Source organism: Trichechus manatus, unplaced genomic scaffold (assembly GCF_000243295.1).
Source record: "Trichechus manatus latirostris isolate Lorelei unplaced genomic scaffold, TriManLat1.0 scaffold00100, whole genome shotgun sequence".
Taxonomy (NCBI): Eukaryota; Metazoa; Chordata; class Mammalia; order Sirenia; family Trichechidae; genus Trichechus; species Trichechus manatus.
In genome coordinates this window covers 6,247,307-6,270,251 of record NW_004444036.1, presented here as the reverse complement: position 1 = coordinate 6,270,251, position 22,945 = coordinate 6,247,307, and the positions used below count along the sequence as shown (strand labels likewise).

The following is a 22,945-nucleotide window of genomic DNA, read 5'->3' as shown; positions in this document are numbered from 1 at the left end:
CAACAAGTTAAAAGATAATGCGAGGCTATATTCAGAGCCCTGGTGGCGCAGTGGTTAAGAGCTATGGCTGCTAACCAAAAGGTCAACAGTTGGAATCCACCAGCTGCTCCTTGGAAACCCTATGGGGCAGTTCTACACTGTCCTATAGGGTCACTATGAGTCAGAAAGTACTCAATGGCACCCAACAACAACAGGCTATATTCAGCCAAATCCAAATTGTGGAAAATTCTACCAGATAAACGACCTAATCTCTTCAACAAATAAATTTCATGCAAGGCAGAACCGTTAAAAAAATTTTTTTAATTTTATTTATTTTGTTGTTGTTGAGAATATACACAGCAAAACATGCACCAGTTCAACAGTTTCTACACGTAAAATTCAGTGACATTGATTACATTCTTTGAGTTGTGCAACCATTCTCACCCTCGTTTTCTGAATTGTCCCTCCCCCATTAACATAAACTCACTGCCCCCTAAGGTTCCTAGCTAATCTTTTGAGTTGCTGTTGTCAGTTTGTTTCCATACAGATAGTTCTTAAAAGAGCACGATGCTCAAGGCAGACCTTTTTTACTAGCTAAGCTAAACTATTGTTTGGTTTTAAGAAGACTTCAGGGAATATTTTTAGGACTGTTAAAATTTTAAAAGCCTTAAGACATGCACCTATTAACTGCAATGGATGGACCTTGTTTGGATACTGATTTGAACCAACCATTAAAAAAAGAGAGACAGAAAAGAGAAACTTTTTTTTAGATAATTACAGGAAATTGTACACAGACAGGATACTAATTAATGAGGTATTATTAATATTGTTGGGTGAGTTAATGGTAGTGTTAGTTTTCTTTTTTTTTTTTTTTTAAAGTCCTTAACTGTGATTCTTACTAATGTCTGCCCGGTGGCCAAGGAAGAGTGCCAGGTACATGTTAGTTTCTGGGAATACAAGAGTAAACCAGCCAGTCCTAACTTCCCCTTACAGGGGTCACTTCAATTCAGCAATCGATATTTTCGGAGTAGAGTTTTTTAACTATGAATAATCAGTGTGATCCTATTTCAAAAAGTTCAGAGAAAAAAAAAAAACAGAAGACTCCACTCTCAGAAATGCAAGAAAGGTTTGTTATTCTTTTTCCAAGACTATAAATGGGGGAATGGATTGAAAAAAATGAGAAGCAGGGGGTGAAAAGTACTATGAAACAGAAATGGGGTAAAATTGAAAGTTGTTTGGGAGACAGAATCAACAGGATTTTAGCTTTTACAAATTGGCTGGGAAGGAAGATTGAGATTGTACCCCAGGGAATGACATAACCTGTACTTAGGATCTAATACAGGACCTAAGAAAGAATGGGAACTTGGGGAATGTTGGTTCAGCTTAATCAGGTTCCATTTTTTAAATAGAACAATAAATTGCTAAGTCAAGAAATGTCCTAATTGCTTCTCAGCCTTTTAGCTAAAATCAGCTGAAGAAATGCCCTAAATACAGCATAACCGGATTCTATCAAGGCACTGCTGAATATCTCATGATCTTCTTGCAGGCAAAATGGAGAAACTGAATATGGAGTTTGTCTAAAGTAGAACAACTGGACTAAAAAAATTGATTGGTTAGTAAATTGATTAGCACCTAACAAAAGACCTGCCACATAGTAGGTTCTCCTTGAATATCTGTTCAACAAATGAATCTGGAATGAGGCCACCAAACGATGAGCAAATAGGCTGATTCCAGTTCCATTTTGCGAGCATGCTCATTAATGACTCAAAAGGTCAATTTATCAAATTATAAATGAAATAGAGGCGAGAACAGTAGCTGAGACTCTGAATGATAGACGAGATTTTTAAAGATCTTTTGAGACTCCATTCTAAGGAATTAGTCCGAAATTTTGGGGGAAAGCATTATGCAAAAGATGTTCATCATAGTAATATGTATAATTAAAAGAAAAACCAAACCCGTTACCATCAAATCGACTCCGACGCATAGCGACCCTATAGTAGCACAGCCTAAATATTCAACTATAGAGAAATGCCTAAGTAATCTCTTATATGACCACTCGAAGAATATGTAATAATAGTAAAAACGCTTTTACAAAGAATAAACAATAGGGGAAATGCTTATAACATAAATGCTGAGAGAAAAAAGGAATCAAATTTATATATACAGCATTATTCAATGATGCCTTTATATGTGTAGGGAAAAAATGCAAAGTCATACACCAAGATGTTAGCTAGCAACAAAGTTTTCCTTCTTTGTACTTTTGTACTTTACTTTCCAGATTTTCTGAAGTTAGCATAATTTTTATAGCAAAAACAATAGATAATACAAAAGATTCAGGAATGTATATACATTTCTTAAAGCTAGAGCAATGACTCAAAACTAACTAAATGGATTTTAGTAAGAATAAATGTGAAGTTCTGGGATGAAGGTTTTTTATTAAGTGCCAAGTTTAGGACTGAAGCAACATAGTTTAACAACAATTCCTGTGGGCTAAAGTAAAAAGACCTAGAAATTAACTGACTGTAAATTCGTTACGAGGCAACAGTGACATGGCTGAGGGGAAACGATAGCCATAACTAAACTTTGGATTTCTTAACAGAATTTGTACGCAAAACAAAGGCAGTAATAATATTCCCTTTGTGCTGTGTGAGTTGGACTATATCTAGAATACTGCGTTCAGCTTTGAACTTGAGCTTTAAAAAAAGATGTTGAAAACTGGAGTGCAAGTCAGCAGGATGAAGCTCAGAACTGTAGCTTAGAGCAGTGGTTCTCACACTTTAGCTATATCAGAATCACCTGAAGGGCTTGTTTAAAATGCAGGTTGCTGGGTTCCCTCCCTGAGTTTCTAATTCTATACATCTAGGGTGGGGTCAGTAATTTGCATTTCCCAGGTGAAGACGATGCTGCTGGTCCAGAGACCACACTTGGAGAACCATTGGCGTTGAGGCTAAAAACACAGACTCTGAAACCAGACTGCCTGGGATCACGCTCCAGCTATTCCACCTACCAGCTGTGTCACCTTGAGCAGGCATGTTTACCCTCTCTGTGCTTCAGTTTCTTCATCTGTAAAATGGAATGATCATACCTACCTCATACTGATATTACAGCATTGCGGTAGTTGGTATTTGTAAAGCATTCAAAACATATAGCCTGGCGTATCATGTTTGCTAATTTAATGTGAGGAATACTAGGGATGTTTCATCTGAAATAGAAATACATTTTTAATGTCTTCAAATACTGCAAGGGTGTTTATGTAAAAGACTTATTCTGGTAGTTCCTAAGGACAGAGTGAAGTCAAGGGGTGCAAATGAGCAAGAAAGAGACTTTAAATTTCTATCAAGAAAGACTTTTTAGCAGATAGAGCAAGACTGGAATGGGTGGCCTGGTTGGGTTCTGAGTGTCCCAATACTCAGGGCACAAACCTAGGAGAGATGGTGAAAAGATGCTATAAGGAGTAAGACAAAGTAATCACAAATGTTAGCTATTTCTAGTAACACAGTATCATGGATTGAACTGTGTCCCCAAAAATATGTGTCAACTTGGCGGGGCCATAATTCTCAGTGGTTTAGCAGTTATATAATGATGTACTTTGGCAGTTATGTAATGATGTAATCACCCCCATGATGTGATCTGATGTAATCAGTCAATTAGTTGTAAGGGGATTAGGGTGAGATAGAACACCCTTACTCAGGTCACAGCCCTGATCCCATGTAAGGGGAGTTTCCCTGGGGTGTGGCCTGCATCACCTTTTATCTTACAAGAGATAAAAGGATAGAGAAACAAGCAGAGAGGAGAGGGACTTCATACCAGCAAGAAAGAAGATCCAGGAACGGAGTACTTCCTTTGGACCCAGGGTCCCTGCGCTGAGAACTCCTAGACCCAGGGAAGATTGATGACAAGGACTTTCCCCCAGAGCTGACAGAGAGAGAAAGCCTTCCCCTGGAGCTGGCACTCTGAATTCAGACTTCTAGCCTCCTAAACTGTGAGAGAATAAATTTGTTTGTTAAAGCCATCCACTTGCAGTATTTCTGTTATAGCACCACTAGATAACTAAGTCACACAGCTTTGTTGTAAAGGAATTTTTACCTGTAATCTCCTAGCACTGTGGTTCTCAAAATGCCGTTCCCAGATGCACAGTATCAGCATCACCTGAGAACTTGTCAGAAATGCAAATTCCTGGGCCCTTCAGACCAACTGAATCAAAAACTCTGGAGGTGGGGCCCAGCAATCTGCTTTAACAAGTCTTCCAGGTGATTCTGATGCACACTCAGTGTGAGAACTAATAACTTTTAGAATCCCCCAAAACAACATTTATGTGAGGCTCTGTTGTTGTTGTTAGGTGCCATTGAGTCGGTTCCAACTCATAGCGACATTACCTGTAACAGAAAGAAACATTATCCAGTCCTGTACCATCCTCACAATTGTTTCTGTGTTTGAGCCCATTGTTGCAGCCACTGTGTCAATCCATCTCATTGAGGGTCTTCCTGTCTTTCACTGACCCTCTACTTTACCAAGCATGATATTCCTCTCCAGGGACTGGTCCCTCCTAATAACATGTCCAAAGTACATGAGATGAAGTCTCACCATCCTTGCTTCTAAGGGTCATTCTGGCTGTACTTCTTCCAAAACAGATTTGTTCCTTCTTCTGGCAGTCCATGGTATATTCAATATTCTTCGCTAACACCATAATTCAAGGCATCAATACTTCTTCGGTCTTCCTTATTCATTGTCCAGCTTTCACATGCATATGAAATGATTGAAAATACATGGCTTGGGTCAGGAGCACCTTAGTCCTCAAAGTGACATCTTTGCTTTTTAACACTTCAAAGAGGTCTTTCGAAGCAGATTTGCCCAATGCAATACGTTGTTTGATTTCTTGACTGCTGCTTCCATGGGTGCTGATTGTGGATCCAAGTAAAATGAAACCCTGGACAACTTTAATATTTTCTCTGATTATCATGATGTTGCTTATTGGTCCAATGTGAGGCTCTAGAACACCAAAACTAGATTAAACTCACTCCAACAAAGTATCAGGTGTAATATGTGCCTTTGATAAATATATAGCTCTAATCCCTACTTTTACCAAATATTTGCTTTTGTGTTTAAAATGTGTACCACAAAGACAATGCTGAATTTGTTCAAAACTAGAGAATCCAAAGTCCATTGGGAAAGCAATGTATCCCATCACCCCCCCGCAGTAGGGGCCTCTCACTTTTATGGCACGCACCTGGGTTGAGTGGAGGTGCGATGTGGTAAGGAGGGGACAATGTTTTGACCTGGAGCATGAGAGTGTTTGAGAGGTGAAAGTGACCTCGGATACCGTGGTCTTATGTTACCCACCATCCTAACCAACAGAAAAACATAATGACCCAGACAACAAATTCAGCCTCATACTTCTTTTCTCCCTCCTCAGACCAATCAATCCAGCCAAAGCCTCCCCCTTCCAGAGAACAGCAGTTTGGAATAAACAGCTGAACATACTTGGAGAGGCTTTCTCTTGCTCTAGGTACTCTTCAAAGTACTTTAAGTATATTAACTCCTTTATCAGGGCCAGATTACCTAATAAGCAAGGTACCCACGGGCTTACTTGTATGTACTTACTAACCTGTAGTGAACAATTTCACATGGGTTTCACCATGTCTTTGATGGAGTGAAAAACAGGTGAAAGTGTTCACTACAGGTCAGCAAGTACACAAAAGTAAGCTCGTGCATACCTTGTTTACTGGTTAATCTGCCCCTGCCATTAAGCCTCATAGCAAATCTCTGATGTAGGTACTAATCAACCCATTTTACAGATGCAGAAACTGAACATCGGAGAGATTAAGTAATTTCCAAAAGGTCATACAGCTAATAAGGGGTAGACTTTGACTTTGGACCCAGGCAGGCTTTCTCCAGAGTCCATAATCTTGACCTCTATACTGTACTTCCTGTCGAGGACAGTGAGGAATAGTGAACAGGAGATAAAAGGATGAAAGTCACTATCTTGGGCTGTGTGTGTGAGAGACAGACTGAGGGAGATGGAGCTAGAGAGCACCAGCAAGCTCAAGATGGCGTGTGTGAGCCAGGGATTCAGAGCAAGGAGGCGGAACACACGCTGTCAGTGTTCCTGCGTGAGCCAGGCTCCCTGGGTGAGTGCTGGAGTGGATGCAGGAACCTGGGTGACTACATTCTTGAGCAGTTATGCAAACATGCTTGAATCTGTTAACAGGGAAGGGCAGGAGACCGTTTGACAAAAGCCCTTCCCTTTCTTTTCTTACCAAACAATTTAAAATGAATACGTGAGGTGAAGCAAGAGTGAGGGTACAAAAGGAAAGTGACAGCTGATGGCAGAGTTGTTGGATTAGCAAGTAAGGGAGAGCAGAGGGGAAGCCTCACCCACAGGCTGCAAGGACAGGGAGGGAGGGAGGGAGGGAGGGGCAGAGTTGGCACTCCTCAGTCTGGTGCCCACACGCAGCGCACTCGAGCTCCTGAGAGGCTCCCTCCCCTAGACTCCCAGGACCACTTGGTGCCTCCATCACATTAACAGACACTTCTCCCCATCTGCCCTGCACCCGTATCACTTCTGCACACTCCTAGGAGTATGAGGGCCCCTGACGAAAAGGAACCGCAGCTGATCATCTCCAAATCCACAGCTTCTGGCCTAGCACCTGGCACGTCCTCAGTGTTCTGGAAATGTCTGTGGAATTTCCTGAACTGGTTCCAGATACAGTGCATTGGTTCACCCAGATGCAGTGAAATGTGTTGCCACCTTAAAGGCAAGGAAGCATGAAAAGGGTGCGTGCCACAGGGGCTGTGTCCTAGTTTGGGCTCCCCCAGAAGCAGACCCCTGACAAGGATTCCAGTGCACATAGTCTATTTGGGAGGTGAAATCAACACCAGCAGGGGACTGGGGAAATGAGAGGGGAAAGGAAGGGTTTCTTATCAAGCCAGCCATCACTGCGAGCAAGCGAGTGACTGGCATTTCATCCCACTGGGGAACCTCAGGAAGCCATGTGGAACACACACTTCCGGGTTGTCCCACTAGGTGGAGGGGGCTGGGGCATGTATTCCTTCCCCAACTCCCATCAGTCTTTGGGTGAGGGCTGCTAAGGAGAGTGTGTTAATTCCCTGGGACTGTGGGCCCTCTGTGAGTGACAAAGCAGGCACGAGAGAGCTTTTAGGGAAAACGGAGGTGCCGGCTATGGGAAGTCAGACGGGTGTGCGGTGAAATGGTAAGGGCAAGGGCAGTGGTTCTCACACTTGAGCGTGCATCACAAACACCTGGAGACTTGTTAACACACAGTACTCAGTAGGCCTGGAGTGGGCCGAAAAGGTGCATCTCTAACAAGTCCCCAGGTGATGCTGCTGGTCTGTGGACCGTACCTTGAGAATTGCCGGGTTAGGGGACGTGGCGGGGTCAGGACAAGCTGTATACCTGAGGGAAAGGCCCTACGACTGGGCAGAGCTTAGAGACAACACAAAGGGGGTGAAGTACATTTCTGTTTTGCCCTCTGTAAGAAAACTTCCTACCTCACTCAAAGCCTGTGCCTGGGAGCCACATGCCTGTGGAGTGGAGACATTCAGCAGACTTCTTGAGAGCTCACTGCACCTGCTGTGGCCAAGGTTAAGGCCACTCCAACTCCCAGAATCCTTTGGACGCTGCCTCCCTATCCTGGTGTTTTTCTCTGGGTGTGGCCTGGCAAGCTTAGGTCTCAGGGGCAAAAGAGTACAAACAAATGTTTCAAAAAGGATCCAGGTGTGGGTTCCTTAATCAAACCCAGCTGGGAACCAACGAGTTTAGGAAGCAGCTGATCCTGATCGGACCCAGGTCTGGCCTCCAGCAGAAGCCCTGCGCCAGCTTCCAGGGCAGCCAAAGGAAGGCGTGCCATGTCCCTCCCCTGCCAAGCCTCAGAGTCATGGAGTGACCTTGAGATCCTCCACGCCTGCTCTGGAAAAGGCAAATGCTCTCAAAGACACTATTATAACTGGGCAAATGACAGGCCTCCTGTCCTCTGCTGCTTGTTGACAAGAAGAGTACATGCTTGCAGGGAACAGACAACCAACCCCAAACAAAACGTGGTGCTTATTTCACAATACTGAATTTCCAGCTGGAGTATATACCATCAGTTTCCCAACCCAAAACCACTCATGACCTCTTAGGAGATGAGCAGGAAAAGGCAGAGAAAGAGGCAACAAATTTACCCTTCACAGGAGCAGAGCGTCCTCGTTTATCTTTTGACAGTCATCACCCCTCGTGAATAGCACAACAAAGCCACAGCCACACACTTCCATTCTGAGCCTGGGGTCACTGTCACAGGACCCAAGGTGGTAGGCCTCAGACCACTACAGGGACCTGAACCCCTCCACGTCCAGGAGGCCCATCATTAGGGAATGCTGAGGGCAACACCTCTTACGAAGCACTGCAGTTACCTGCGGTCCAGAGCTTCTCGGCAAGGAAAAGAAATGCTTCTCTCCCTCTCAAATCGGAACATTTTTCCAGCTTTCCCAATGGGTTGCCAAGTGACTCAGCATTGGCCCAGTGTGGGTACTATTATTGATGAGAAATCTTCTGCCTGGGTGATATACTGCATACAACACATGCCCAAAGAACAGTGCCAAATCATACCAGGAAGAACAGGCAAATTATTCACCTCCACTTCAAATGCAGGCAAATCCTTTCTTAATGCAGGGGCAACTCAGTATCAGAAAGACAAAGCCCTAAGATAGTCAGAGATTTCCATCTAAGATTCAAGGAATTATTAACCAGAGCCTCTCCTTTCTTGTTGACTATTAAAAGGCAATCAAATCGAGGACAGCAGAGAAAAAGGGCAAGAAAAAAATAATTTTTCAAAAACAACCCCAGAGCAGAAAGCTGCATAAAAAGCCTTCAGCGCGCTGAATGTTTTCTTTGTGAGTACTACGAGCTCCACCCAAAGGTCATTTCAAGAACTGCATGTTAATTTAATTTTGAAAAAGAAAATCTACATATTCTGGGGTCCAGGACAGGACCCGCCTCAGAGAACTGCTGGAAGTTCTTGGACAACATCCCTCTTTCTTGCTTTTCGTTAAAGTAAGTGCTCTGAACTCTGAAATACAGGAAACACTTGGGGGACCTGTTGAGATCCGGTGGGACTATTGCCTTTGATATTTGCACCTGTCGAGGAACTAGCAGCGTTCCTGGCAGGTTGGACTGGGCTCAAAGAAAGCAGAGTGTTCAAAGAGTAGTTTCAGAAGAAAAAGTGCCAGCTTTCATTGAAATAAAATATAAGACTGGAGAGCAGCTCAAGGGGCAAACAGGAACACATCTAATAGGACTGAGACTAGTCCTCCTTCAAGGACTCATGGGCCACTTGCCCAGAAGGCCCACTCTAAGGGCTCCCAATCCCTTATGCAACTCAGCAGATCTCCCCGAGGCGATCACAACCCATACTCATCAAAGAACAGACCACAGTTCTCAGAACATTCCCCTGGCATCCATCTGTTCATAACACACACACCCCTCACCACTCCTCCACAATGGTGGCCCTGTACTCATTCACACTCTTCTTCCCTCAGTCCACAAGGAGTCAGGCTAGGATAAAGAGTCACTAACACACTGAGAGGAGCCCTGCCTGGTGAAGCAGTGGTTAAGCCCTTGGCTGCTAACCGAAAGGTCAGTGGTTCGAACCCACCAGCCACTCTGTGGGAGAAAGATGTGGCAGTCAGCTTCTGTAAAGATTACAGCCTAGGAAACCCCATGGGGCAGTTCCACTCTGTCCTATAGGGTTGCTATGAGTCAGAATCAACTCCATGGCAACGGATTGTTTTTTGTTGTTGTTGTTGTTTGTTTGTTTTTAACACACTAAGCTTTCAACTGCCCCAGTCCAAGACACATTGTGTTCTAAATATCACAAGCTAGCTCGGCAAATAAAGGAAGACTTCAAAAAAACACGTTGGTGCCGAAAGTTTCATCTACATCTAGAGAGCTTCCCGTCACAGCCCGCGTGCTCCTGCCTTCATCAGCTCGTGCCTTACGTGACTGAAGACAGCTTTGCAAGGGGAAAAGTCAAACTTATCCTTTGTCTTCCTCCTCTTCCTCCACTTCCTCCCCTACCCCTACCCAAGTTCTTTCTTCACTATAAACACTGAACAGCCTTTTCATGTCTGTTGACAGAAATATGTATGACAATGTTTATCCTTCTGGGGGCAGGGGGCAGTAAAGCTCTAGAAAATATCCTTGCTAATTCTCTGCACGTTCCCATTTCAACGAGGCCAAGCCTTCCCAGAATGTTGCCCTCTTTGCTTCTTGACCGTAAGGCACAAATATTTGTGCTCAGACAGAATAGAAAGTGCGACTCTAAGCAGTGTTCCCTGGGCTTGCCTAGTGAAAAGAATCACCAGAAAGACTGTCGAAAATCACAAATGTTCACTGAACCCTTGATCCACTAAATCAGATTGTGCTGGGGAGAGCTCCAGAAGCTCTGTAATGTCCAGGCACCCCAGGTGACGGCTATCATCAGGAAAGTTTAGCAAACACCACTCTACAGAAGAGATGCTCCTAATTTCAGAATCGCCCTGCAGAGCGGCATCCACTAAGTGTGTAGCAGGTGTTCCCTACCCGCTTGAGCTCTGGCTCCATCAGAATACCTGGAATTCAAGATGGGTCCCATTCTTTATTTTTAAACATCATGGCTGCTAATGCTTTTCTCATTTATTCCCTTATCTTGTTGCATACAACCAGAAAATTTTACAAGGCACAGCAAGTCTCCATTTCTATTAGGAAATATTTTTGTATTCCTACACAATGGTCTACCACTGGTCAGCAGTTTATAAGCATGCTATTTGGGTCATTTGTGCAAAATGATGGGTTAGAAAGTAGATCTGCTTGGTTACAGGGAACGATTTGCCTGAGGACACTTGCACACATCATGCACAGAACAGAAGGACACACGGCCAATATGGGTTTTTCTTCTTCTTTACATCTTGAGGGCTCTTCTGCCAGCTGCTCCCCATGGCTCCCCACTGCTCTGCATTCTGCCATATCTAATGATGGTTTATCTCAAAATTCACTGGGCAGCAAGCCATGTGGCTCTTAAAGACAGGAAAGGCTAAATTAGAAGGTGTTTGAAAACGCAATTAGAAAAAGTCAGATCTTATTTTCTTTTACCTTCTGGAGTTGAAATCAATGGATTCATCCAAAAACAGACACCTAACTCTGGAGTCATTCAGAGTCAGCAGCTCGGTCAATATATCCACTACACAGTCGATGTCAAGCATGAAAATCCATTAAACCAAAAGTTGTATTTTTTTTCATTGAAAGGAATTATTACCTTTTCTTTGGCTTTCGTTTTGGTCGCTGCATCCATCCACTCATTTTCTTTCTCCAGCATGTCAATAAAGGCCCAGCGAATACCCTCGATCAATTCCTCCATCTACAAGAAGATACCCAAAGAGGCAGGGTCAAAGCCAAGAAGCTTCAGACTAAGTTTTCTGGGCCCAAATCGGCTTGCACGAAAAATAGTTCAATGCTCATCATGGTGGGAAAGAGGTGCCTTTCAGCTTGACTCCATACTCTAGTGAGATGTCTTTTTACAGGAAAATGTCCCTTTTTCCAGACCATTAGAAGATGACTAACCATTTCTTTCCAGGAGAATAGTAATCTGATGGCCCAGTTGTAAAAGGATTATATGGGGAAAGGAATCCCCCATAGGTTATGACTAACTAATAACTTATCTGGAACCCTGGTGGCATATTGGTTAAGAGCTCAGCTGCTAACCAAAGGTCAGCAGTTCAAATCCACTAGCCGCTCCTTGGAAGCCCTATGGGGCAGTTCTACTCTGTCCTATAAAGGTTGCTATCAGTCTAAATCAACTCCACAGCACCTAACAACAACAGCTTATCTGTCTGCAGCTACTAAGTTAGTCCACCCTTATTGAGGTAGCAACTAATTTTAAGTTTAATAAGGGCTTGAGAGAGACAAGCAAAGACATGGGCTGTTATTTCAGATAGGAATTGCAGAAGACAGCGAATGAACAGTTGAGATACTATGAACAGAGAAAGAGGCAGGGAGAGCCAGCACTCCAAGGGAAACTTCTCCAACGTAAATCAGACTTACATCAGGACCCCGGTTCTTTCCAAATTTAGCGCCAGAGGTTAAATCAGATGCTTGGCTGTTCTCTGTTATCTTCCCACTCTCCTATCCTCTCCCTCGCGGCTCAGAAAAGACTTAGTTATTTCATATTAAAATGGTTGGTCTAAAGGGGGCTGCTACAGAAAGGATATCTCCTGAAAGACTTGATCCAAGGTGTGTAAGCAGTGAGACTGGTTGCCCTGGCTTTGCCTCCAGCATTTGTGGGACAGTAGGACTGGAGGAAAAGAGATGCTAACACTTCACCTCAGAGGCCCCCATGGAGCAGACTGAGGAGGCCCTGCCAGTTTATATGGGCACAAGCCCCTCAAAACTCCACTGTCTTGCAGAGATGCTTTGGTTTTCTTTCTTTTTTAAAAAAGATTTTATTGTGGTAAAATTTATGTAACATTGGCCATTTCAACCATTTTTAAGAGTACCATTCAGTGACATTACTTACATTCACCAGGCTGTGCAACCATCACCATTAATGCTTCGTTTCTTAACAGGGTGCCCAAGAAAGAATAAGTACTGGTTCTTTTGCATGAGAATTAAAATTTTCACTTGAGACTCTGATGTTGTAGATCAACTATTATCTTTAGTTCTAGAAGGAAGGAAGTTGAAATGTTCCCTTGGTTCTGTAATGAATTGTCAGCATGAAGCTCAAAACAATTTTTTTTCTGTTTAATAAGTTTTCGGCTATGTTTTCAGTTCAATAACAGTTGTAAGGGAACCAGAGCTGTAAATCAGTGGGCTTGGAAAACCCTGAGCATCGGGATGCTGATGTCAATGGTCTGGGGTGCGACCTAGGCACCAGGAGTTTTAAAAGCTCCCCCAGGTGATTATAATGTACAGCCAGGGTTGAGAACTGCTGGTCCAAGGGAAGCCACTTATTTGACAGAGAAGGAAATCAAGAGCCAGGAGAGTCAATGATTTGTTCAAGCTCATACAGCAGTGAGGGTCAGAGCCAGGATCTGACCACAGAACTGAAATGACACTTGTGAACTCAGAGCTACTAGGAGCAACAGAAGTGTTCCTCATAAACCAGAGGAAACTGCCAGGGAAGTGAAAAGGAACCAGCAGAGAAATGCAGAAGTCTCCATTAAAAGAGAAAACTCACAGAAGTGTGTTCAGATGACAAGGAAATCTCTAGGGACTACATCTTTTGCCTGTGCAGTCCCCAGCACCCCTAAGTGTTTATGACTTCATTATGTGGCAACACACACCTGCCAGCCCATCACCTTCTGTGTAAAAAGAGAAATACTACTTTCCCAAACTAAGGAGGGGCAAGGGAGTGCAGGAAGAAGTGGGTAGATTGATTTGAGAGAGCTTTAGTGACCAAATCAATGGCACTGGGTTTTTAGTTTCATGTGGGGAAGTGAGGAAAGAGAGAAGAGTCAGACTGATCCCCAGGTTTCTGGCGCAGGCAACTAGGGGAATGCTGCCGCCATTCTCTACAACTGGGAACACTGGAAGAACAGGTGGGCTGGGGACAGAAGCCAGACTGCAGTGGGATGAGACGCAAGTGGAGACAGCAAGTCTGGACAACGCAGTGGAGGAGTCCATCCAGGAAAGGGAGAAAGCAAAGGCAGAAGTGGATGTAGGGTTAAAGGAGGGGCCTGAGGGGGTTGGGTTTGGGGTTTTGTGCATATGTTTGTTACTGTTGCTGTTATTGAACATGTGAGAGATTTGACTGTGTTTAAATACCAATGGAAAAAAGCCAGTAAAAAGAAGTAAGAAAAAATGGGAGAGAGAAAAGATATGAATGTCCCCGGGAAGCAAAGGGGAATGAGATGCAGAGAATATATGAAGGAGTCATCTTAGACAGGAAACAGGACTGTGAGGGGAGAAGAAGATAAAATGGTGGACGGGAATGCTGAAGAACCTACTGATTAGCTGGTGGAAGGCTCAGGGAGTCCTAGTTTAGTGGCATGTCTTTTCCCCATGAAATAGGAGCAAGACCTTCTGCTAACAGGGAGGTTTCTCTTAAGAAACACACAGTGTGCCTCCTGGCAACATGAACAGACTGTGAGGAAGAGAGGTATTTACAGATAAGGACAAAGAGGGCAATAAAAGGTTTCCTCTCAATACCCTGGCCAAGATGTACCATTAATAGAAACATGTAAAGAATAAGTAAAAAGCCAGGCTTGTCCAAGAAAAACATTTATTTGGGTTAAGGTATATGAAAACTAACCCGCTTTTCATTATGTTTTAAAATAAATAAGTAAAACGAAATAAGCACTCTCCAAGTCAAATAGATCTTTGGCAAATATCTACTTTGAAATTTTTGGACTTTGGCACAAACGGTTTGCGCTCAACTACTAACCTAAAGGTTGGTGGTTTGAACCCACCCAGTGGCATCACAGAAGAAAGGGCTGGCAATCTGCTTCTGTAAAGATTACAACCAAGAAAACCCTATGGAGCAGTTCTACTCTGTAACACATAGGGTTGCCATGAATTGGAATCGATTCAATAGCAATGGGTTTGGTTTATTTTTTAGCACGTTGACTCTTAAGGTCATTTTGCCCCTATTCTTTTTGGGGCACTTTTATGATGTACTTATTATTAGTCCTTCCAGGTACTTCTCTCTAAGAAGCTTGGTTTCATGGGACCCTCACTGGCCATTCCTGAGTGTTATCATAGTTATCAAACTCATTAAACTTTTAAGCATATTTTGCGTAGGTTTTCAGAGCTCTTAACCTGCTTATTGACATTCCAAATAGAAATAAAAAGAGGCAAAAAGATTTCAGCCCACTGCCAGATGAAGAATGACAAACCATTTACACATATGCAGCTTCCTTCTTCCTCTACCTTTCCTCTTCGCCCCCTCCCCTGCCCTCACTACCTCTAAATCCATACTCTGATAGCTCAATCTTCTGATATATGTCAAAACTTCAGTAAATAACTGCACTTTTTGCTTTCCCATGAGCCTCAGTTGGTCTTTGCCCTTGCCCTTTCAGGCGCCAACACTCCCGCCCCATCCCCCATCAGAGGTTCTCGATTTTCTTTTCTTTTCTTTTTTTTTTTTGTTTTGACAGACTTTCCAGATTTATTAAATAACATTTTCTGTGAAATGGTGCTGAACTACCCCAGCAAACTTCAAGAACAAGGGAAATCTTTGAAGATGATTAATGTCATTGGTGGGCATGTCAATGCAAATAAGAGAAATAATGATTTTAGCATGCTGGAACTAGGAAGATAAATCACTGAACACTTCTGATTTTTATCTTCAGACTACTCTACAGCATCACATAATAACATTGCCTTCAGTCAAGCCATGTTCCCTGAGGTAGCAAAAGCCTCTAATAATTTTAAAAATGAGACAAAAAGACAAAAATAGTACTTCTTCACCAAACCTTGACCTAACACCCCAACCAGCCAACATACAACATTAATAGAAATCACTTAAAGTAGAAGTCATAAGGTGAAGTTCGCCATAGAAAATATTTATTTCGAGTCAAAGAGCAAAATATAACATATAAAAATTAACTCAAGTGTTATTATGGTAAAATCTGCCATAGTCAAGGTAAGGGCCCTCCAGGCAAAGCAACATCTTGTTAAGAATCTACTTATTTCCGATTTATGGAGTCACCTGTGAAAATACATTTCATTTGGTTGATCTATGGGCAGTTGTTAGTTCTTTTCCTCAACCAGAGTGATTCAGAAGTGGGTTCCCCTTTGCATTCTTTGTACCCCAGGACTTTGCCCAGAGTGTTCTACATCAGATACCAGTAAGTACACACAAATATATGCATGGACATGTTACCCTTCCATCATCAGCTTTTTTTTTTTAAGGAGATTCTTCTGTCTTAGTAAATTATAAATTGTCTCACCACTCCTCTTTTGACCTTTCTTTAACCGTTTCTCCCATCATATGGACATAGGAATTTTGTGTTTTCTACAAATTGGTCAAGATAGCTCTACTAATGCCTTTGAAGGGACATATGCCAACGATGCTTCAAGAAGAAGGGTCAGTTCACCTCACTGTCAGTTGTAGTGTCCTTCAAAGCTTTGTCTCTGGCAATAAAGAAATCCTACAAGGCCAACTCGAATCCTACCTCATTCATGAATCCCAGACACTCAATCCCATACCTCCAACCCCTCAGCTGAATTCCCGTTAGGCTTATAATCAGAACAATACAAGTGTGTGTTTCATTGCCTTTCCATGTATATTTACTTGGTTTCCCCAACAAGATCTGTAAACTTTGAGAACAGGAACCATGATTTAGATTAAATGAGATCATGGATATGTACGCAAACCAAAAATTGTTCTGCAGATTTATAGGACAGTTTTATGATTTCATATCTCATGTTGACCTAGTCTAATACTGACATATAGCACATGCTCAATAAATACAAGTTGGTCGATTTATGCTTTCAAAAGCCTCCAGTTGGTACTTAGCAAAGAACAGAAATTGAATTAAACATCTCTTATATAACCTAAGAGCCCTAGTGGTGTAGTGGTTAAGAGCTCGGCTGCTAACCGAAAGGTCAGCAGTTGGAATCCACCAGCTGCTCCTTGGAAACCCTATGAGGCAGTTCTACTCTGTCCTATGGGGTCGCTATGAGTTGGAATCGACTCGATGGCACGTAACAATAACTACAACATATAAGCTAATGTATAACAAGTATTCCAGCAGTAGAAAGAGAAAATATTGCCGAACTCATACAGACAATTTGTGATTATTCAAATGCGAAAAGGAGATTTAATAGTCTGGACTGGAAAAAGAAAAAAGGCACGGGACCCTTTTTATACCTAGTCATTTTGGAAAAGAGATACCTATTCTGATTTAGTAATTCAACGTCTGAATCCATCTATGGAAGCCATTAGTGGGTTGCAAATTCATATTTATAATAGGGAGCAAGGTTCACATCAAATGTCTCTGGACTGGCTGTAGCCCACATCCAAACATAAACTTTAGTGGAAACCTAATGATTCAGTAAGTTGGCCCAGTCCATTCTGAGATTGATGATGCTGATGTGGTACCAGGACAGAGGGCTAAGGATGGATTGAGATATATGTATAATATAAAATATCTGGTAGAAATAATTATAGGCTGATGGCATTCTGAAAAAAAGAAGGAAAGATAAAAAATCTTAACGGTTGGGTGCATCAATCTTAAACTAACATAATTTTAATAAAGATTCTTATCTAAAAAGCATAATGTTAGTAGGCTTTCCTCTTTGATATATTTAGAAGTTATGAGTAATAACAGAGCATGAGCTAAAAAAGTATTCAATCTTCCCACTGGTCTAGAGCAGGGCTGTAACCACTTGACTGAGTTGTAACCACTTGATTAGTGAATGTGAAGAATGGAATCATTGTCAATAATTTATGTGGTTAACCCTGACGGAAGAGCCTTCAATCTCAGGGGGTTCCAAAAGAACTTTTCTTTCTGGCAGTCATCACTTTACTAGAAATATAGACATTAAATAAATCAATGCACTAATAAATGTTAAGTATTCATTCAGTATACTGTCACTGTTTCTAAAAATGAGTTTGAATTGACTCCTGATAAAAAAAAATAATAACGGCATTAAAATAAGAAGTAAAGAAGAGACTCATATTGAAGTGGGAAAGGTGATTAAGCCAGAAAAACTAAAGATAGTTGGAAAATGCTGAGGTTTCTGGCAGTTAAGTCGAAAAGAGAAATCGGTGAGCTAATTTAAAAAATCACAACACTTTGTCAGGATTAACAAATCTGCATAGCTATTAAACATGTTGGCAAAAGAAAATCAGGTTATCTGGGTCCCAGTCATTGTACAAAATATTAGCCTGGTTGTGCAGGAGTTTAGCATGTCCTTTTACCAAAAATCATATATCTATAAGACTGGGGTGAGAGTAATAAGGAGTAAAATGATATTTTACTAGATAGGAACATATAGATGGTGTTCTAATTTTATAACCCACTGTCTTTTCTGAGAGAGAATGGATCAGAGACCAGAACAAGATTTCTAAGTCAACCAGCCTCACTATGTTTCAGCCTTTGTCTGTAGGGAACTCCCCACAGCAAGTAAACATGCCTATTCACTTCCAAAATTCAGATCTGTCAGAAGCGCATAAATGCTTTCTTTTGGTGAATGAATTTCCAATACAGGGCCTTCACATTTACTATACATTTCACAGGTCTGATCAAACCTGCTCGATGAGACTGTGGTCAATAATATATGGCAAAGGCAAGAGCATCCAATGCTACCCAGAGATGTAGAAAACAAACAAGATGGGTCAAATGTGTCATCATCATGGCATCATGCTCAAGGACAAGGACAAGAGTAGCGTCCACGCTTATTTTAAAAGAATTCCTAAAGAGCTATCTAAATTACTTGTTTTGCTGGATGTCATTTTACCAAAGGTTGCTTAAAATGAGCTGTCAGGACTGGGGTCTGATGACATTTGTTGTAACAAGATTTAGCCCATAGACAGTTGTGAAACCTGGACCTGTTACAGAAATTATATTTGGCTCCTTGAGTAGTTTCATGAGACTCTCCTATGAGCCAGACTTAACATTAAATGATAGGGCAGGTTCTGGAACGTGGCCAGGGCACTAGCGTTAAAAGGATCTTTATCCCAACTGAAAGCTACTACGTTGGATATGCGTGGGGGACTGTTGTTGTATGCCGTTGAGTTGATTCCGATCCATAGCAACCCCATAGGACAGAGTAGAACTGCCCCATAGGGTTTCCTAGGCTGTAATCTTTATGGGATCAGATTGCCAGGTCTTTTCTCCCACAGAGGCACTGGTGTGTTCAAACTCCTGACCTTTCAGTTAGCAGCTGAGTGCTTAACCATTGTGCCACCGGGGCTCATATGGGGGACTAGCTAGCAACAGCAAAACCTCCCAGGCACCTCCCTCATTCTCACTCTTTCTAAGATGAATTAGAAAGAGGCAATCCCAATGCAGGAGAGTTGTCACAGTCCATGCCAGGACTTTGACGGGATGCATTCTATCTTTATTATTAACGTTAGGTATGGCACACAGTAATGACAGTAACGAACATCCTCTGGGCATTTACTATGAGCCAGGCAGTGTGCGAAGCCCTCTACATGGACTATCTCAGAATCAACTTAACAGCAACTGGTTTGGTTTTTTTTAAAATAAATCCCAACGAGGTATGTACTATTTTAACCGCTTTTGTGATACACTGCAATGATGGCCCCCATTCTTCCCCCTCCCTATACCCATGTCTCTCTCTCAAAATGCAGACTCTATTTCCCCACCCTGTAAATCTGGACCGGCCTTGGGATTTGATTTGGCCAACAGACTGCAGCCATGACATTATGCCAGTTTTGAGCCTGGGCCTCAGGAGGCCTGACATGTTTCTGCTTGCTCTCTTGCACCTCTGCCATCACTAGAAGAACATGCTCAGGCTAGCCAGCTGAAGGATGGAGACGTGGAGCAGAGCCGAGTCATCCCAGTCACATCTGCCAAACCCAGCCTAGATGGGCCAACCTTTGTGCAAGCCTAGCCAAAATAAGCAGAACTGCCTAGGCAACCACCAACTAACTCCAGATGCAGCAGCAATAATTGCTTATTAGTTAATGCCAGTGAGGTTTTGTGATTGTTACACAGCATTGCTGCAGCAATAGACAACTCATGCACCATTTATAGATGGGAAAACGGAGGCTCAAGGAGGTTAACTTGCCCAAGTTGGTAAGAGTAGGGCTGGGCTATGAGATGCTAACGCAACTTTGCAGAAAACTGGATGTAATTTCTATATAAGGTCAATATTTTATAATTATATTAAAAAGCCCTTTAAAACCCAAATCATTTGAGTTTGCCCTAATTAAGACAGGTCTTCAGCAAAGACCAAGAGAAGATGATCTTAATAATAATAACTGATACCATTTACCAGAAAAACAGAAACAGGTACATTTAGTAGCTAGAGAGAAGGTCCTTTCTTTGCATGACTTGTGTCAAGGGATCTTTATCATTATCTGTACAACGGTCTTACTGAGAGTAACCCTTGTGAGTAGCAGCATCTGCAAGGAACGAAGAAGCCTTCAGTATGAGGGCATTGCTATAATGCATGTGACTGACTTTCATATGACTTCTGCCACCAACGTTATAGCTACATCTCATTTACTCAACCACCGAGAGAAATGGTGAGCGGGGGAATTGGAGAACTTAAAGAATATTAATGGCAGTACATCAATTCAATTATCTTAGCTCACTAATGAGGTGAACTCCTAGTGTTTGGAGGTTGCACGTTCAAACTCCAACGCTGCAATTGGACCCATGTGGGTATTTAACTCCTCAGCACCAGCTGCAGCAGGATGGGGTGGGAGGAGAAACCTGTTCGTAGGATAAGAATTACTACTGGAATTGCTCACGCAGAGCAGTTCAGTAAAATGGAAGATACTATAGGTCGTCTACGGCATTACTTGGGGACATGAACAATGCCTATCATAAAGGGAAAAAAAGAATAAGCTACTAGAGTGCAGGAGAAATTAATGAATTGTTTTACATAGTAAGTAAAGCTCTAATTCTTCACTTAATAAAACCTAAATCTGAAGTTTAATAAAAGATGTGTTCCTCCTCAACTAGATTAACCTTCTGTATATAGAATGTATTAATATATAAAAAGAGACCAGTGACTTTAGCTTTGATCTCATGGTTCATTCTATAACAAAAACTCAGAAAATTTGAGGGAGCAACAAAAAAAAAATGCCTATTGGCAGAGTTGAGATATATGAATAAAGATAAGTAGTTTGGGGACACAGTGTCTATAATGAGATAAATAAAATATGGTTTAATATAGAAGAACTTAGCTCAGCCAAAATGTTCAAATGGGAACTCCAATTTAACTGAATTTTCTAGAAACTGTAGCTAAAGCAAAAAAGCTTTCTTTGCATCAACACATAATAGAAAACTGTTCTTTGATGCATATGTTTGCACTCCTGCCTTACTAAATAAAGAACGGTAAATAATTCTTTTTAAAAAAAATATTTTTGGTGAAAAACCTTACAGAGCCTGGGAGTCACCATTCGAAACATTAGGGATCACCCTTTAGAATGATGTATATAGAAAATACTGGAAACTGAGTTCAGTGTGCACACTGAGCCAAAGATATACCCAGAAAGTTGCTCTTAGATTAAATCTCTGACAATCAGCTTGTTTCTTATTGTTTCTCTCTTTCTTCTGAAAATTATATGAATACAAAATACAATTTCGCTTTGTTGGATTTGAATTAAGTTTTCACTGTGTTTGTCTTTAAAATTTTGAAAAACTAGAAGCAAAACTTATGCCAACTGTTTCCTACCAGTAGCTGCTAAGAAAAAAGGAAATATGTACCTTTTATTTTTATTACAATAATTTTCAAATTAGAATATTATAATACTCTTAATGTTAGAATAATATTAGAATAAATAATTTCCTGATAAGTATGAATTAACTACAGGATAAGCCACTAAGAAGTCTCTGGTCTCCTCATTCCAGTCATAAAATTGAAGATTCACGTGTTTTTCAGAGAGCGGCAAGAGAGTGGAGCATTGGCTTAGAGCTAGATTGTTTGAGTTTGAACCCTACCTAAACCATTTTCAAGCTGTGTGGACTTGGGGAAATTACTTAACCCCTCTGGGCCTCAGTTTTCTCATCTGGAAATTTGGACAGTAACAGCAGTTATAGGGTTATTGTGAAGATTGAATGAGTTAACACGTTGAAAGCACTTAGAAGAGTGCCAGGCACCTAGTAAGACTTCAGTAAAAATTAGCTACTATTATTATCATCACTAAGCTTTAAAAACATTTTATCCTGACCATCACAATCACATTAGGTCCATGGTAGCAATCCATTTCCTTCCTAGCTATTGTCAAGATCTTCATTTGCCCTCCATGGATATGGATATCTACTTGGGGCATTTACTCATGGATTATAGATGTAAATTATCATTAATTATAAAAAGGAAATGGAAAAGAAAAATAGCAAGCTATAACTTTAGACACCCCACACTCACACACCTAATCTTCTTTCCTGTCATTTAAGTCATGAGCATTTGGATTAGGGCTTGTAAAAATGGGAGGAGATCACCATCTCTCTTTATAGTGACAATACATCATGGATTCTCTGGGGGAATCCCACTTTCGTATACTTTATGTAACTTTCCACAAAAGTTTAGCTCATAATATGTACTTTTAAATTATGCATGATCTTCATCTAAATGAGATAAAAAAAAATTAAAGAGGACAGGCAAGCTCCTGATTTTGGTTCAGAAGATTGGATAGAGAGACAGAGAGTTAATGTAAAGTTATAAAATGGTTTCCCAAGGACACGTTTAGTTTGGCCTACATGGTATTGGTCAACATTTAATATTTGGGAGATTTCACAAAAAAAATTCCAGATTTCTGACTTCTCTAAGAAAAAAAGAAAACAAACAAACAATAACCAAAAAAAAAAAACAGAATCTAGCAACCCTGGGCCTGCATTCCTGCAAGAAAACAGTTGGCGGAGCACAACTTGACCAAGACAAGGTCGTGGAAGCTCCATAGACACATCTAAACTCCTGAAGGGAACAAATTACTGGGCTGAGGACTAGGGACTATGGTCTCAGGGAACATCTAGCTCATTTGGCATAACATAGTTTATAAAGAAAACGTTCTATATCCTACTTTGGTGAGTAGCGTCTCACGTCTTAAAAGCTTGTGAGTGGCCATCTAAGATACTCCACTGCTCTCACTCCGTCTGGAGCAAGGGAGAAATGAAGAAAACCAAAGACACAAGGGAAAGATTAGTCCAAACGACTAATAGACCACAAGTGCCACAGCCTCCACCAGACTGAGTCCAGCACAACTAGATGGTGCCCGGCTACCACCACTGACTGCTCTGACAGGGATCACAAGAGAGGGTCCCAGACAGAGCTGGAGAAAAATATAGAACAAAATTC

At 41.7% G+C, this 22,945-nt stretch overlaps 1 protein-coding gene across 1 annotated transcript in view; it reads right to left on the bottom strand.

The window, feature by feature from the left end:
* The window catches only part of PHEX (phosphate regulating endopeptidase X-linked), a 231,194-nt gene that overhangs the window by 121,831 nt on the left and 86,418 nt on the right, over positions 1-22,945 (bottom strand). Inside the window, exon 12 of the mRNA XM_004382849.3 lies at positions 11,268-11,369. Within this exon, the coding sequence (XP_004382906.1) occupies positions 11,268-11,369 (102 nt within the window). The remainder of the gene's footprint in view (positions 1-11,267; positions 11,370-22,945) is intronic.